Source organism: Vombatus ursinus, unplaced genomic scaffold (genome assembly GCF_900497805.2).
Source record: "Vombatus ursinus unplaced genomic scaffold, bare-nosed wombat genome assembly UNPS02012319.1, whole genome shotgun sequence".
Classification (NCBI taxonomy): domain Eukaryota; kingdom Metazoa; phylum Chordata; class Mammalia; order Diprotodontia; family Vombatidae; genus Vombatus; species Vombatus ursinus.
In genome coordinates this window covers 3,280,661-3,295,979 of record NW_020952097.1, presented here as the reverse complement: position 1 = coordinate 3,295,979, position 15,319 = coordinate 3,280,661, and the positions used below count along the sequence as shown (strand labels likewise).

The following is a 15,319-nucleotide window of genomic DNA, read 5'->3' as shown; positions in this document are numbered from 1 at the left end:
GATTTGCTGTGATTTTTGGTCAGTGTCTTTATATGTAAAACACACATATGTAAATATATATGTAATAAAATATATAAATAGTTTTTAGCCAAAATACTGAAGCCTTCCCCAAACATTACTGAAAATTTTCTTTAGAAACATGTTGAAATAATATTAAAAACAAATAATATTTAAATTTAAATTTTTCTTGAACATGTGCATGGTTTTGGCCAGTAGTGCATATTTAGAAATAAAGATTTTGCTGGGCTTTTTTGTTGTTTGTTTTTGGTTCAATTATTTTTAGCCCCCTGCTTTTTTGAGGTTAAAGATCTGCTGTTTTTCCCCTCCCTGCTATTCTATTATTATTTTTTTTTTTTTAGTAAGGCAATCGGGGTTAAGTGCCTTGCCCAAGGTCACACAGCTGGTACTTGTCAAGTGTTTGGTCTGAGGCCGAATTTGAACTCAGGTCCTCCTGACTTCAGGGTCATTGCTCTATCCACTGTGCCACCTAGCTGCCTCCCTGCTACTTTATTAAAGCTTAAGGGTAGATTTTAAAATACAGAAACTCTGAATGAGTAGAAAAATATATGATACAGTGTAACTAGAGGAGCAAAATTGTTGCTCGTTTTCAAATAAAAAAGAATGCTAAAATCTGCAGTAAGCAATATATAATATCCCAAGCATAATTGAATGCAAGAAAAATGTAACATTTGCAACCTTGATGACTGTTAACCAGATGTATATTTCTGCTTAGCTAGTAGATATGTTGACTTTGGTCTTGCACAATAAGATTGTTGATGATTTTATGCACTAAGTACTTCTTTTCTGAATTAATTTTTTCAAAAAGCTTATATACTACCATAAGACTTAATAACATTGTAGAAGATGAATTGTAGTTTATCAGCGAGATATAGATAAATGATAAACCATTCTATCCTAGCAGTCAAGATGCCTAGAGTTTGCTATTGTAAGGACAGCTCAGTCGGCTATATTTTCAAGACTTGAAATGAACTTGTAATTACATATGATGACCTCTGTGTCACAGCTTTTGATGTTCAGTACAGAGTTTCTTAACCCTTTTGTGTGTGTCATGGATATTTTTGGCAGTCTGATGAAGCCTGTGGACTTCTCAGAATATTGTTTTTCAATGCATTAAATAAAATGTATAGAATTGCAAAGGAAACTATATTGAAATAAAAGTTTAATTTTTTTTTCCCATCCAAGTGTTTGGACTCCCCTGAAATCTATCTGTGAATCTGTTGGTGGTCCATGGAACTTAGATTAAGAACTCCTGATATCTAATCTTGAAGAATTAATGCTTATTATTTACTCAAGACATTGTAAAATTACACTTAAATTTATTGTTTCATTAAACTGAATTTTTTTTAATAATAAAAAAAAGATATCCTAGAACTCTGAAGGCCCTTTTAACTATTATATTTATTTATGTTCCCCTTTCCTTCATGATTCTGGAATTCTTCCATTCTGCACTTCAACCCCATGAAGAACCCAGGATATAGTAGAATTAGGGACTGATTTTGCTACAAGCCCTTTTTATCCTTTAGCCAAAGAAATGTTATATCTCAGTGTTCCTTCACCAAATGTTTCCTGAAGTCTGTAGAATGATGCTGAGCATCAGAGAGAAGATCTGGCTTTTGCCTTCAGGGGATTTGTAGCTCAATAGGGGAAGTAGAAGGCAGGGTTACACATAAATATGAGGCAGAATATGGTCATTGTAAAAGAGAAGTGCAAACACAAAAGTGCCATGGAGAGAGGGATCATTTTGTCTGAAGGAATTAGGAAAGGCTTCAAGGAAGACATACCACGAGATGGGCCTTAAAAGATAGATAAAGTTTCTGCGGAGTGGGGTTGGGCTCAAGGTTGAGGTGATGAAGGCAGGGAGGTGGAAGTAGTCAGGGTTGTTGGGATGAAAGGTAAAGGAAAAGGAATAGTTTTAGATAAGGCTAGAAATGAGGCTGATGTCAGATTGTGGAGGGGATTGAACATCAGGTTACATTAATGGGGAGTAAGGAGCCATTAAAATATTTCAAGCAAGGTGATGACATGATATATTTCAGAGAGAATAATCTGACATGTAAAATGGATTGGGGGGGGAGAGAGACAGAGACAGATAGACAGACACTGTCGGGATGGAAAAGAAATAAAAAATGACAGATATTGTAGACGTAGAGACTTGGAACTGGTTGAGGGAGGAGAAAACTACATTTTTGGCAGCTGCTTTTGGCACCTAACCAAAACTAAGGCTGGTTACTCCTTCTGGACCCATAATTTCAGGACATGGGAGAAGGATGTGGTCAGCATACCCCTTTCCCATTCTGTTGCTTCCAGATCCTTGCTCAACTGCTCTCTGCCACAGCTCCTTCTTTGAAGTTCATGGCCATTCAATTATACTACGTTCTCATGATTGTTGTCACTGCTACCTACTGACCTCAAGGACATTGTCCCATTTTTCTCAGTGATTTTGGTACTAGGCTCACCATTTTCCTCTACACTACATGTTTTGCTGTCATTCTCAGAGACTATAGTTGTCATTTTAATTATTATTCTAATACCCTAGACTCACAGTTCTTCAACTTTCTCAACTTCTGTGACCTCCACCTCTACTTCAGCTATCTACCATTCTACCTCACTTTCACACAGAACTATGTGATATGAAGATCTTGACTTCTGAAATCCCCCTCTTTGACCACAGTCTCTTCTTGATTCCTTCCAACTTGCTCTTCACTAGCATGGAGAAGAGAGACCTCTCCTTCCTTGATTCCTTCTTCTGAGTCCATTGCCCTTGTTTTGCTTTAATTTTCCTCCCTACTCAAATTTCAACTAATGTTCAGCCATTTTCATAATACATTTTCTTGTATCCTTGATTCTTTGGTCCCCTTGACATTCTGCTATTTCTGAGCTGGTAGCCATCAACTTTGGGTCACTCTTAACATATATCTTCTTTATTCCCATTCTCAAACAGCTAAATAAATACCCCTGGAGAAATCATGCTGATTTATTGCACTATTAAACTGTGTCACCCAGCCTCTCTTCCAACAAGGTATCTTTTATCAGGGAAGGGAGTAAACATTAAGTACCTACTATGTGCCAGTTACTGTTGCTAAGCACTTTGCAAATATTAACTCATTTGATCAGAATCATTCAAGATTCTTTGAAAGACATAATAATAGAAATAACCCTGAGAAATGGCCCTGAGAGCGTAAAAGTCAGGTGACTCATAAAACAAGGAGATGTATACTTGCCAAAGATATTCGCCACGGTGATGAAGGAGAATTCGGCATAGAGCCTAGGTTGAAGAGGGATTCCCTTTGGATGGTGAGATCCTCCAATGCTCCTATACTGGTTTCTTTAAGCCTGGAAATATTGTAGAACTTCCTGGATGGGGTCTCAAACCACTCAAAAGAGTTTGACCTGGTTATCTTCATAGGAAAGATGAAGTAGATAAAGAATGTCTATTTCCCAGATTGTGACTTGAAATTGGATGGACAAACTGTAGAGATATTGGCATCCAATATTATGTATCTGGGACAGACAGTACAAATGAATGATTTGGGCCCAGAATTAAATAGGAGGAGGAGAATAGTCTGGATTATCTTTAGGAAATTGAAGAGCTACTTTGACGACTCCAATGTTTTCCTAGAAGCAAAGGCCCACCTTTTTCATATCTATCATATCTATCATTGTGTATACCTGAGAGACATGGAACACAATAGTCTCCGAATAACTGAAAAATGAGTATCCCATAGAGGGCCATGAAGAGGTGCAGTGGTAAGTATGAGCCAACTGTAGTATCACCAGGGAGGAACTCTGAAGAAGAGAAGTTAGAAATCTCATCAGAGAAATGTATAATAGAAGAAGAGGGGTTAATCCTGCAAGGGTGAGGGATGCCAGATGGATAACCAGTGTTCTGACTAGTAGTCTCGTGATATCAGGAGAAGTTGAGGAAGGACTCCAGCATATTGGGTGGTCCCCCTGTGCAAACGTATGGGAAGATATGGGCAAGAGTAGTATAGATGGGTTGTGATCTGCATTACTGAAGGAAAGTCCAGTCAAGAGATCACAGATCCATTTTGAATATCAAATAGGTATAGTGGGAAAAGAATCGGACATGGAGACAGAAGACTTAGATTTGAGTTCTGGCTCTGCCATTTATTAGTTTTGTGACCTTTGGTAAGTCACTTAACATCTTCACACCTCAGCATCCTCATCTTTAAATAGGTATAGTACTTGTATCCTGTAATTCATGGAATTATTATTAAAATTAAAAAAAAATTTTACATTTTTAAAACATTCATTTAAAATTTTTTTGAGTTCCAAATTCTGTCCCTCCAAGCCCCTTCCCACCCATTGAGAAGGCAAGCAATATGATTCACATTGTAAAAGTTCATGGGATTATTGTGAGGATCAGATAGAAATGTCATTAAAAGTTCTTTGCAAACTTTTAAGAGTTGTGCCAGTGTAAACCATGACTATTCCTCATAGCACTTGTTCCAAAGCTTTCTTTCTTAGGCCTTCACCCTCAGCCTATCCTTACTCTCTTTAATCAGATGACCTCGCCTTCTTTCCAGAGGAGATTGATCCCATCTGATGTGAGTTCTTCAAGCTCTTCTGTTTTCCCTACCTCTAAACCAGTCCTCACCAAAGAATCTGAATTTCTGAATGGAAAAGAATCTCAGAAATCATTTAGTACAGCCTGTACTTGAGGGAGAATACCCTCAGCAACATCCATGTGAATACTTTAAGTGATGGGGAATTGACTTTCTCAGCTCAGTCCAGCTCTAGATAGTTCTAATTGTTAGTGCCATATATGTATACATGCACACACATACACACACACACACACACACACACACACACACACACACACCAGGCACTGTGCTAAATGCTTTATAGATGTTATCTTATTTGGTCCTCACAACAACCCTGTGAAGTAGATGCTATTATTATCCTCATTTTACAGTTGAGGAAACTGAGGCAGGCAGATGTTAAGTGACTTGCTCAGCTTCACAGACCTAATAAGAATCTGAGGTCAGATTTGAACTCATTTTCCTGACTCCTATCCTGGTGTGCTATTCTTTGTGCCATCTAGCTGCCTTGGTCATCCCATTCTATATTCTCTTATTTGCCAGCATCCTTTCTAAAATGTGGCATCTATAACTTAATTTAGTATTGCAGAAATATGCTTCAATTCACACAACTTATGATTGAATTAGCCTTTTTGGCTGTCATGCTGTAGTTTTGTTGTTCATATTGAATTTGCAGTCCACTAAAATCCACAAGCATTTTTCACATGAAGCATTGAATATGCGTATAGGTCTATCTGTACTTGTATAGTTTGTGCCCAGGTACAGAACTTTACATTTATCCTAATTACACCCCATCTTATTAGATTCAGCCCATCTTTTTAACCTTTCATTGATCTTTGAAAAATGCTAGAGAATGGGAGACACAAACACTGCACTAGATTTTTAAAAAAAAAAAATGGAAAAGTTAGATTCTTTAAACTTTAGACCAATGAACTTGACTTTGGTCCCTGGCAAAATTCTCTAATTAAAGAAATGAATTGTGAGCACTTGTGAAAGTGGTAATTACTAATAACCATCTTGGGATCAGGAAGAAAAGATCATGATAGACTAAATTCATTTTCTTTTTTGACAGGGTTATTAGACTGGTAGATCAGGGGAATGCCATAGACATAGTATATTTCAGCAAGGCATTTGGCGGTTTCTCATGTATTCACTCTTTTTTTTTTGTGGACAAGATAGAATGTGGACTAGTTGATAAATTAGGTTACTTTGAGACTGGTTGAGTAGCAAAAACTATATCCAGGGAATAGTGATTAATGAATTAGTGTCAAAGAAGAAGGTCTTCAGTGGAATGTCTGTGAGATTTGTCCTTGAGCCTCTAGTATTCAGCTGTTATATCAGTGACTTTGGAAAAGGCTTGGGTTATCAAATTTACACATGACAGAAACCTAGGAGGGATAGCTAACATGTTGGACAACAGATTTGAAATTCAGCAAGATCCTGACAGGCTAGAATGGTTGGCTAAGTATGGTTGGAGATTTTTGGAAGGAGGGAATTTCTGAACAGGCATAGGTTGGAGATTCTGGGATTCTAGGATTCTTCTAAATTTGTCTTGTATGCTTTAGGTGGCTAGCATGATGAGCCAATTCTAATAAGATTCAACTGAATATAGGAAGACATAGATGAAGAATTGCATAGAAGAGGGAAACATGAGTGCTTTGTGAACCTTAAAAAACTACATAGGTGTTTGCTATTATTATTATTATCATTATTTACATTGTCCAAACTGTATATGGAGAGCTGAGTAAACACAAAATTAGGAGCTATCAATGTGGTTGTGGGGAGGATGGATTATTTAGGGAAGGCTTGTTGGAGAAGACAAATATTGAACTAGGGTATGAGACATTCCAGACATCCCAATAAGAGTGAGGGTCTTGAGGCCAGATTGAAGCTGGAGTGAATCAGAGATCTGATGACTAGGAAGAAGGAGGATAGAAGAGGAGATAAGAAAACTGCCCTAAAACTTTTGAGAATCATAGAAACAAAGAGTTGGAAGGGACCTCAAAAGTCATCAAATCTAGTTGGTCTCTCAGCAGGAAGCCCTTCTATGGTAGCCTTAACAAAAAGCTATTCAGTTTCCCTTTCAGATCTCCAGGGAAAGGGAGCCCACCACCTTCCAGGGCAGTCCATTCTAGTTTTTTTGAAAGTTCTCATTATTGTCCTTACGTGGAGCAGAAATCTTCTGAGCTTCAGTTTCTACTCATTACTGCTTTTGAACCAAATGAAAGAAGTCTCATCCCATTCCCATTTCATAACCTTGCAAATATTTGAAGATCTCTATCTAACCTCTAAACACCAACCATTTCTTTTTCTCTCAAAGCAAAACGTTACTGGTTATTCATATGGCACGGTCTCTAGTCAACTCACCATTCTGGTCTCCCTCCTTTGGATATGTTCCAGAGTGTCGGACTTGGAGTCACAAAGACTTTAGTTAGAATCCTACTTCAGACAGCTGTGTGATCCCAAGCAAGTTATTTATCCTTTCTCAGTCTCAGTTTTCTTGTCTGTGGAGATGTTATTTGTCCTTTGTTCTTGAAGAGGACCATGACATCAGTAAGGTGATGCCATGACGTGCAAAGGTATTGCACTTAAGTGAGGGAGGGCTGTGCAAAGTCACCAGCCTCACTTTCTCTTCTGGAGTCATCTGGGTCCAATGGCAAGATATAGATCAGGATGACTGGAGATGGCTCCCTGTCTGTGGAGATAATAATAGTACCTACCTCACAAGGTTGTTTTAAACAGGGGAACAAACATTTAGTAAGCATCTACTATGTGCCAAGCACCATGCTAAGTGCTTTACAAGTATTATGATTATGATTTTACAATTGAGGAAACTGAGACAGGCAGAAGTTAAATGTATTAAGTATCCCAGGAGAATATAATGTGAGTTATGTTGTTGCTGTTGTTCAGTCATGTTGTACTCTTCATGACCCCATTTGGGGTTTTCTTGACAAAGATACCTGAGTGGTTTGCCATTTCCTTCTCCAGCTCATTTTACAGATGAGGACACTGAGGTAAACAGGGTTAAGTGACGTACCCAGGGTCACACAGCTATTAAGTGTCTGAGGCCAGATTTGAACTCAGATCTTCCTGACTTCAGACCCCCATGCACTGTCCATTGGGCCACCTAAATGAGATCAAAGAGATAGTTTATAAAGCACTTTGCAGAGTGTAAAGCACTGAGGGGCGGAGCCAAGATGGCAGAGGGAAAGCAGTGAGTTGCTTGAGCTCTCCCCCAAACCCCTCCAAATACCTATAAAAAATGATTCTAAACAAATTCTAAAGCAGCAGAACCCACAAAAAGACAGAGTGAAACAAATTTCCAACCAAAGATAGCCTGGATGGTTGATCAGAAAGGTGTATCGCGCTGGGCGGGGAGAGGAGCACAGTGCGGTGTGGGCACGCAGGCCGCAGCGACCCTGGAGCAGGCCTTAGAGGGCTTCTGAATTGCAGGCAGCTGTGGCAGTTTCCAGACTTCTCAACCCATGAACGCCAAAGACAACTTAGAAGGTCAGTGGGAAAAGTCTGTGACTGCGGTGAGAGAAGGAGCGAGGTCTCAGCCACCCCCGGGGCTGCAGCTGTTTCCTGAGCTTCTGGCCCACAGACTGAGGGGGAATCCAGTGGCTGATCAGAAGGGGATTGCAGGGATCTCTTTGCCAGTGCTGAGGCAAGAATCTCTTGCTTTACCAATGCTTGGATCTGGGTCACAGTTCTGAGGGGTGGTCCTGGGGCGAGGAGGAACACTGGTGTGGTGGAGCTTGTTGTGGTGGTGGAGAGGAAACACCTCGCCCTTATCATAGCACCTTGGAAGAACTGAAAATTTTCAGGTCCCTAGAAGTATCTCTGAAAACAGCTGTACAAACCCCCGAAGCTTGGGACAGTACGTTCTCCACATTGGAAGCAGACTTTTATCTTAACAAAGAGTTTAAAACTCAAGTAATTGGATGGGATCATGAGTAAGCAGCGCAAAAAGAGTCAGACTATATTATCTTACTTTGGTGACAAAGAAGATCAAAACATACAACCAGAAGAAGACAATGAAGCCAAAGCTCCTACATCCAAAGCCTCCAAGAAGAATATGAATCAGTCCCAGGCCTTGGAAGAGCTCAAAAGGGATTTTGAGAAGCAAGTAAGAGAAGTAGAGGAAAAACTGAGAGTTTTGCAAGAAAATCATGAAAAACAAGTGAACAGCTTGCTAAAGGAGACCCAGAGTGTAAAGCACTGTACAAGTGCTAGTTATTATTATTCCAGTTTACTACAGTCTTTCCTAAAGTGGGGTGCTCAGAATTGAATGCGATATTTCTAATATGGTCTGATTAGGACAGAGTAGAGTGGGACAACGAGCTCCTTTGTTCTGTGTACTATGCCAATGCATACTATGTAGTCTAAGATTGTGTTAGCTTTTTTGGCTGCTGTGTCACATTGTTGGTTCATGGAGGACTTGGGGTTCACTAAAACTCCTAGATCTTTTTCATACAACTGTTGTCCATGCCTCCCCCAACCTGAATTTGTGGAGTTGTTTTATTTGAACTTAAGGGTAGGACATTACATTTATCCCTAATACATTTCATCTTAGATTCTGCCTGTCATTCTAGCTCCTCTTGGGTTTTTGGACCCTGAGTTTATCTTCTAGTGAATTACCTATGTATTTTCTGCCTACAAAATAGGTAATCATGCCTATAAAACAGGTGGAACTCAGAGAGGGACTTAGGGCAGTTAGGTGGTGCAGTGGATAGAGAGCTGGACCTGGAGTCAGGAAGACCTGAGTTTAGATCCAGGCTCAGATACTTACTATCTGGGTTACCTTAGGTCAGCCACTTAACCCCTTCAGCCTCAGTATCCTCATCAGTAAAATAAGCTGATGAAGGAAATGGCAAACAACTCAAGTGTCTTTGCCAAGAAAATCCCAAATGGGGTCATGAAAAGTCGGTCAGAATTGAACAACCCAGAGGGGGGAATCTTGCTTATAGCTTCCATTTACAATCAATCAAAATAAAAATAGGAACCCAGATTTATAAAGTGCTTTAAGTTTTAAGAATAATAATGACAAAAGTAATGAGCTCACATTTGTGTGGTGCTTTTAAGGTTTGCAAAGTATTGTCCTCATGCCAGCCCTGGAAGGAAGGTAATGTCAACACTCTCATTTTGTGGATGGAAAATAGTTTCAAAGAGATGAAGTGATTTGCCCAAAGTCACATGGCTAGAGCCAGTGACCCAGGATCTCCCAACTTGAAAGTATAATACTCTTTACATTATGTCATGTTACTTCCGATAATGTTATAATTGATGGGCTACATAGTCTTCTGCATGCATTAGGTTCTGAAATGTTTATTGGATGAATGAATGAAGCTATGACAAGTCTGGTTTTCTATGCTTAAATCTTGTTAATTTTACCTCCACAGCTTCTCTGGCATCTTTTTCCCATGAATGCAGCACCATTCTAACATCATCATCTTTTGCCTAGACTATTGTAATTGCTCCCCAATTAGTCTCTCCCCTCTCCAATCTATCCTCCTCATAGCTGCCAGTGATTTCCTATTTTCCTAATTTTCTGATCATGTCACTTCAACCCCTTCCACCCCCACCCCAATAAACTCTAGTGGCTCTCTATTACTTCTGGGATGGAATATAGGATTCCTTTGTTTGTCATTTAAATTTCTTCACAATCTGTTTGGAACTTACCTTTCCACCATTATGCATCTTACTCCCCTCCACACAGACTGCAGTCCAGCCAAATTGCCTATGCTGTTCCTCATACAGGGCATTCCATCTCCTGTTTCCTTCTTTTGCATTTGCTGTCCCCCATGCCCAAAATGCATACTCTCCTCACCTCCATCTCTCAAGATCTCTAGTTTTCTCAATACTCAACTTAAGTACTACCTCCTACATGAGCTATTTAGTGACTCCACTAACCTAATAATACGTTCCCCTCGCATCAAATTATTCCCCTAAATTCCTTCATGTGTATTTTGCATATTCTTGTATATGTATACATGTGGTCTCTGATAGGATGAATGCTTCTTTAAGAGAGGAATTATTTCACTCTTGTCTTTGTAGTCCCAGCACCTAGCACAGTGTCTGGGACATGGTAGGTATTATCTAATAAATGCTTGCTAATTAGTTGACTGATTTGATATTAGTCAGGGCCTTAAAGGGTTCCTAGTTTCCCTGAAGCACTGGTGAGGAGGACTAGGGAGGTTAGGTAGAAGGGAAACCGCAGGACATGATTGGTCTCACTCATGATTTCCTTCTCTTCCCTCAGCCGTATCTCCCAAAGGGGTATCTAAAAGACCAGGCGATGGCAGATGAGCTTCTTCCACCCAGGCCTCAGGTAAGTTTTCTTTTCTGAGATCCCGTTGTTACTGTCTCTAGAGTAGGCTTAGCCATGGTCCCTTGCTAGAGTTTCTCTAGCCAGCTACTGTCTTGCACCTCCCACTTCAACCCCAGGGATATGGGCCTATATTCCTTCCCTTGGGAGCCTAGTAAGGTGAGGGACTTCATGGACAGAGCTCATTTGTTCTCTAGGCTAGTTTGCTCTCAACCTTCATAAATATACTTACTGACTTTGCACACCTGGGCTCTGGGGCCTCCTATTTGACTTATCAAATTGGAGATAAGTCTCTCAACCATGTGTTCTTATTGTTTGGGGATTGGAGAAGATTACTTTTTTTTTCTTAAACCCATCCCTTCCTCTTTTTTTCTGAATCCATTTTGTCTCCTAGCCCTTTCTTAAGAATCCCTCAAAAAGCACATGCAAACCCACGTATTTATACATGCACATATATTCTCACACTTTCATAGTCTGTTTCACAGACTCAGACCCTCTGCCTCATTGGATCACCTTCCAATGGCTACCAAGTTGGTAGCCTTTCCAAGGCTACTAGCTCTTTTGCTGACAATTTGAGATGTCCCAAAGTGTACCAAAGGGCTGCCATAAGAGGTGGTAAGTTCCAAGACCTCTTTCCTTAGAGGTTTTGGAATAAATGTTTGACAATCATTTTTCCACTATATTGCATAGAGAATTCTTGTTCAGGAACAGGCCTTGGCACTCCCTGCCAACCCTGACCTTCTATGATCATATGATTCATCCCAGGACCGAACACTGGGCTTATCGCTGGGCTGCCGCAGAAACATGTTTCAGGCATCCATGATGTTTGAAGATGTGGCTGTGTATCTCACCCGGGAGGAGTGGAGCCATCTGGGTCCTGCTCAGAGAAACCTCTACAAGGATGTGATGCTAGAGAATTATGGGAATGTGGTCTCTCTGGGTAAGGCTTCTCTCCCCAGGACTTAGATCTGAGTTCCTTTGCTTCTTGCTTTGTGAATCAGTGTAGGGTATGAAAAAGTTTTGTTAGGTTTGGGCTTGAGGTTCAGGGACTACAGATTTCTAATCCTTTTGAGATTCACAGATAGGACAATTCTGTTTCCCTTTCCCAGTTGACAGACGTGGTATATATAGAATTAGAAAAAGAGATTCCTTAACTCTATCTAAGTCTGTACTTTTTGATGCCTCTCAGTCCCTTGTAGGAAACTCAGACTTTTTCCTGATTTAGGACCAGGCATCTCATCTGAGATCTAATTTTGACTCCCTAGAAGTAGAAGTTTTCTGCCTTGTAAGAGTGGATAGCACATACTTAGTTAATTGACCCACGTAACTACTTCCCCAGGTCCCCATTTCCTTTTGTAACACAATTCTAAGATCCCCTCCAGAAGTTTCTTAAGACTTTTCTAGGCTCTTCTATCATGGCCTTTCTTCTCTTCTCACCTACCTGAAAACCCAGGCCCTGGAACTGAGGTTGGGACAGCTCTGTGTATCCAGAACAAATCACCGGCCCCCATTTCCTTCCTTATGCACAGGATTTCCAGTATCCAAACCAAATGTGATCTCCCAGCTAGAACGAGGGGAAGAGCCATGGATCCTAGACATTCAGGAAGCTGAGGGGAGAGAGATGCTGAGAGGCGACTGTTCAGGTGAGTGAGTGAGTGAAGTATCTTCATTCAGTTATTGAACACACAGATTTACTGATCATCTCCTGTATGCTCAGTGGTATGCTGGGCACAGTGGTTAGGTCTTTATTCTAGAGATGTAAAAGAACAAATTCTCTTTAGGAAGAGGATGCATTGCATACATTTCTTCAGAGCAGAAAGCCTTCCAAATGATAGATACAATTTGAAATGAAGTTACAGCCTGGTTCTTGCTCATCCTTGTTCTCTGACCAGACTTATAGTAACCTTTTAGCTGCTCTTTTATCTCAGGCTTGTAGAAATTTAGCAGAAACCACTATTTGGTCTTATTCTCTTATAAGATATCTTTTTCTTTCTTTCTTTTCTTCTTTGTCTCTCTCTCTCTCTCTCTCTTTTTAGGCATTAGAGATTGTCTGGACCTGTGATTTCATTGGTTCAGGGAATTTCTGTTTACATAAACTTCCACTGATACAGATCAGCAATTCAAGTGACAGGAAATTTGTCACCCTACAAGGTAGCCCATTGCATTTTGGGCCTGCTGTTATTACCAGAAAGTGTTTCCTTATGCTGAGATAAAATCTGGCCCACTGTCACTTCTACCCATTCATTCATTCAGTTCACCAAATATTTATTAAATACCTACTATGCATCAAGCACTGGAGATACAAAGACAAAAACAAAAATAGTTCCTCTCCTCTAGGGTTATAGTTTTATAAAGAAAAGTTTAATTTTGCCCTCTAGAATCAACATAACTAAATCTAATCCTTCTTCCATGTAATAATTCTCCAGGTATTTGAAAAGAATAATTATGTTACTCCTAGGTCCAGACTGAACTTCCCTATTTCCTTCAGTTGACACTTATTTTTTTTTTAATGGTAATTTTTATTTTATTTTTTTTGTTTTAAACATTTACTTCCACAAGATTTTGAGTTCCAAATTTTCACTCCATCTTGCCCCTCCCCCCACCCCAAGATGGCATGCATTCTAAATACCCCTTCCCCTAGTCTGCCTTCCCTTCTATCTCTCCCCCGCTTCTCTTATCCCCTTCCCCTTCAATTTTCCTGCAGGGCAGGATGGATTTCTGTACCCCATTTCCTGTATTTCTTATTTCTCAGTTGCATGTGAAAACATTTTTTTTAAACATGTGTTTTTAAAACTTTGGTTTCCAGATTTTCTCCCTTCCTCCCTCCCCACCCACCCTCATTGATAAGGCAAGCAACTAAATATAGGTTATATATGTGCAGTTATGCAAAACACTTCCATAGTAGACATGCTCTGAAAAACTAACTCTATTTCCCTTAATCCTATCCCGCCCACCCATTTATTCTATTCTTTCTTTTGACCCTGTTCCTCCTCAGAAGTATTTACTTTACTCCCTTTCCCAATCTGCCCTCCTCTCTATCATCCCCCTACTCTCTTGTCCCCTTCCCCCCCTATTTTCCGGTAGGGTAAGACAGATTTCCACATCCAATTGAGTGTGTATGTTATTCCCTCCTTAAGTCAAATCTTATGAGAATAAGATTCACTCATTCCCTCTCACTTTCCCTGTTTCCCCTCCCCTGTAAGAGCCTTTTCATTTCTGTTTTTTTTTTCTTATGGGATAATTTACCCCATTCTACCTCTCCCTTTCTCCTTCTTCTAATATATTCCTCTCTCATCCCTTAATTTTATTCTCCAGATATGACCCCTTCATTTTCAACTCACCCTGTGCCCTCTATATCTATCTATCTATATCTATATATATGTACATATAATTTTTTCCCCTCCAACTACCCTAATACTGACAAAGGTCTCATGAGTTACAAATATCATCTTTCCATGCAGGAATGTAAACAGTTCAACCTTAATAAGTCTCTTATGATTTTCTCTTTCCTGTTTACCTCTTCATGTTCCACTCAAGTCTTGTATTTGAAAATCACATTTTCTATTCAACTCTGGTCTTTTCATCAAGAATGCTTGAAAGTCCTCTATTTCACTGAATGACCATTTTTTCCCCTGTAGGATTATACTCAGTTTTGCTGGGTAGGTAATTCTTGGTTGTAATCCTGTCTCTTTCGCTGTCCGGAATATTATATTCCATGCCCTGTGGTCCCTTAATGTAGAAGCAGCTAAATCTTGTGCTATCCTGATTGTGTTTCCACGATACTTGAATTGTTTCTTTCTGGCTGCTTGTAATATTTTCTCCTTGACCTGGGAACTCTGGAATTTGGCTACAATATTCCTAGGAGTTTTCCTTGGGGATCTCTTTCAGGAGGAGATCTGTGGATTCTTTCAATTTCTATTTTGGCCTCTGGTTCCAAAATATCAGGATAGTTTTCCTTGATAATTTCTTAAAAGATGATGTCTAGGCTCTTTTTTTGATCATGGCTTTCAGATAGTCCAATAATTTTTAAGTTCTCTCTCCTGGATCTATTTTCCAGGTCAGTTGTTTTTCCAATGAGACATTTCACATTGCTTCCTAATTTTTCATTCTTTTGGATTTGTTTTACAGTGTCTTGATTTCTCATAAAGTCACTGCTTCCAATTGCTCTATTCTAATTTTTAAGGAAGTATTTTCTTCAGTAATCTTTTGGACTTCCTTTTCCTTTGGCCAGTTTTGCTTTTGAGTGCATTCTTCTCCTCATTGGCTTTTTGGACCTCTTTTGCCATTTGGGTTAGGCTATTTTTTAAGGTGTTATTTTCTTCAGTATTTTTTTGGGTCTCCTTTAGCAAGCTGTTGACTTGTTTTTCATGATTTTCTTGCATCACTATCAGTTTTTCCTCTACTT

The 15,319-nt window shown here is 39.6% G+C and overlaps 1 protein-coding gene across 2 annotated transcripts in view; it reads left to right on the top strand.

Moving 5' to 3' along the window:
* The window catches only part of LOC114039899 (zinc finger protein 883-like), a 29,241-nt gene that overhangs the window by 1,946 nt on the left and 11,976 nt on the right, over window positions 1-15,319 (top strand). The window contains exons 2-4 of one of the 2 annotated variants that reach the window (XM_027857818.1): window positions 10,849-10,917; window positions 11,680-11,854; window positions 12,444-12,557. In XM_027857818.1, coding sequence (XP_027713619.1) covers window positions 10,885-10,917; window positions 11,680-11,854; window positions 12,444-12,557 — 322 coding nt within the window. In that variant the 5' untranslated portion in view covers window positions 10,849-10,884. Of the gene's footprint in view, window positions 1-10,846; window positions 10,918-11,679; window positions 11,855-12,443; window positions 12,558-15,319 lie in introns of those variants that run through there. The other variant, XM_027857819.1, reaches the window with a different exon arrangement.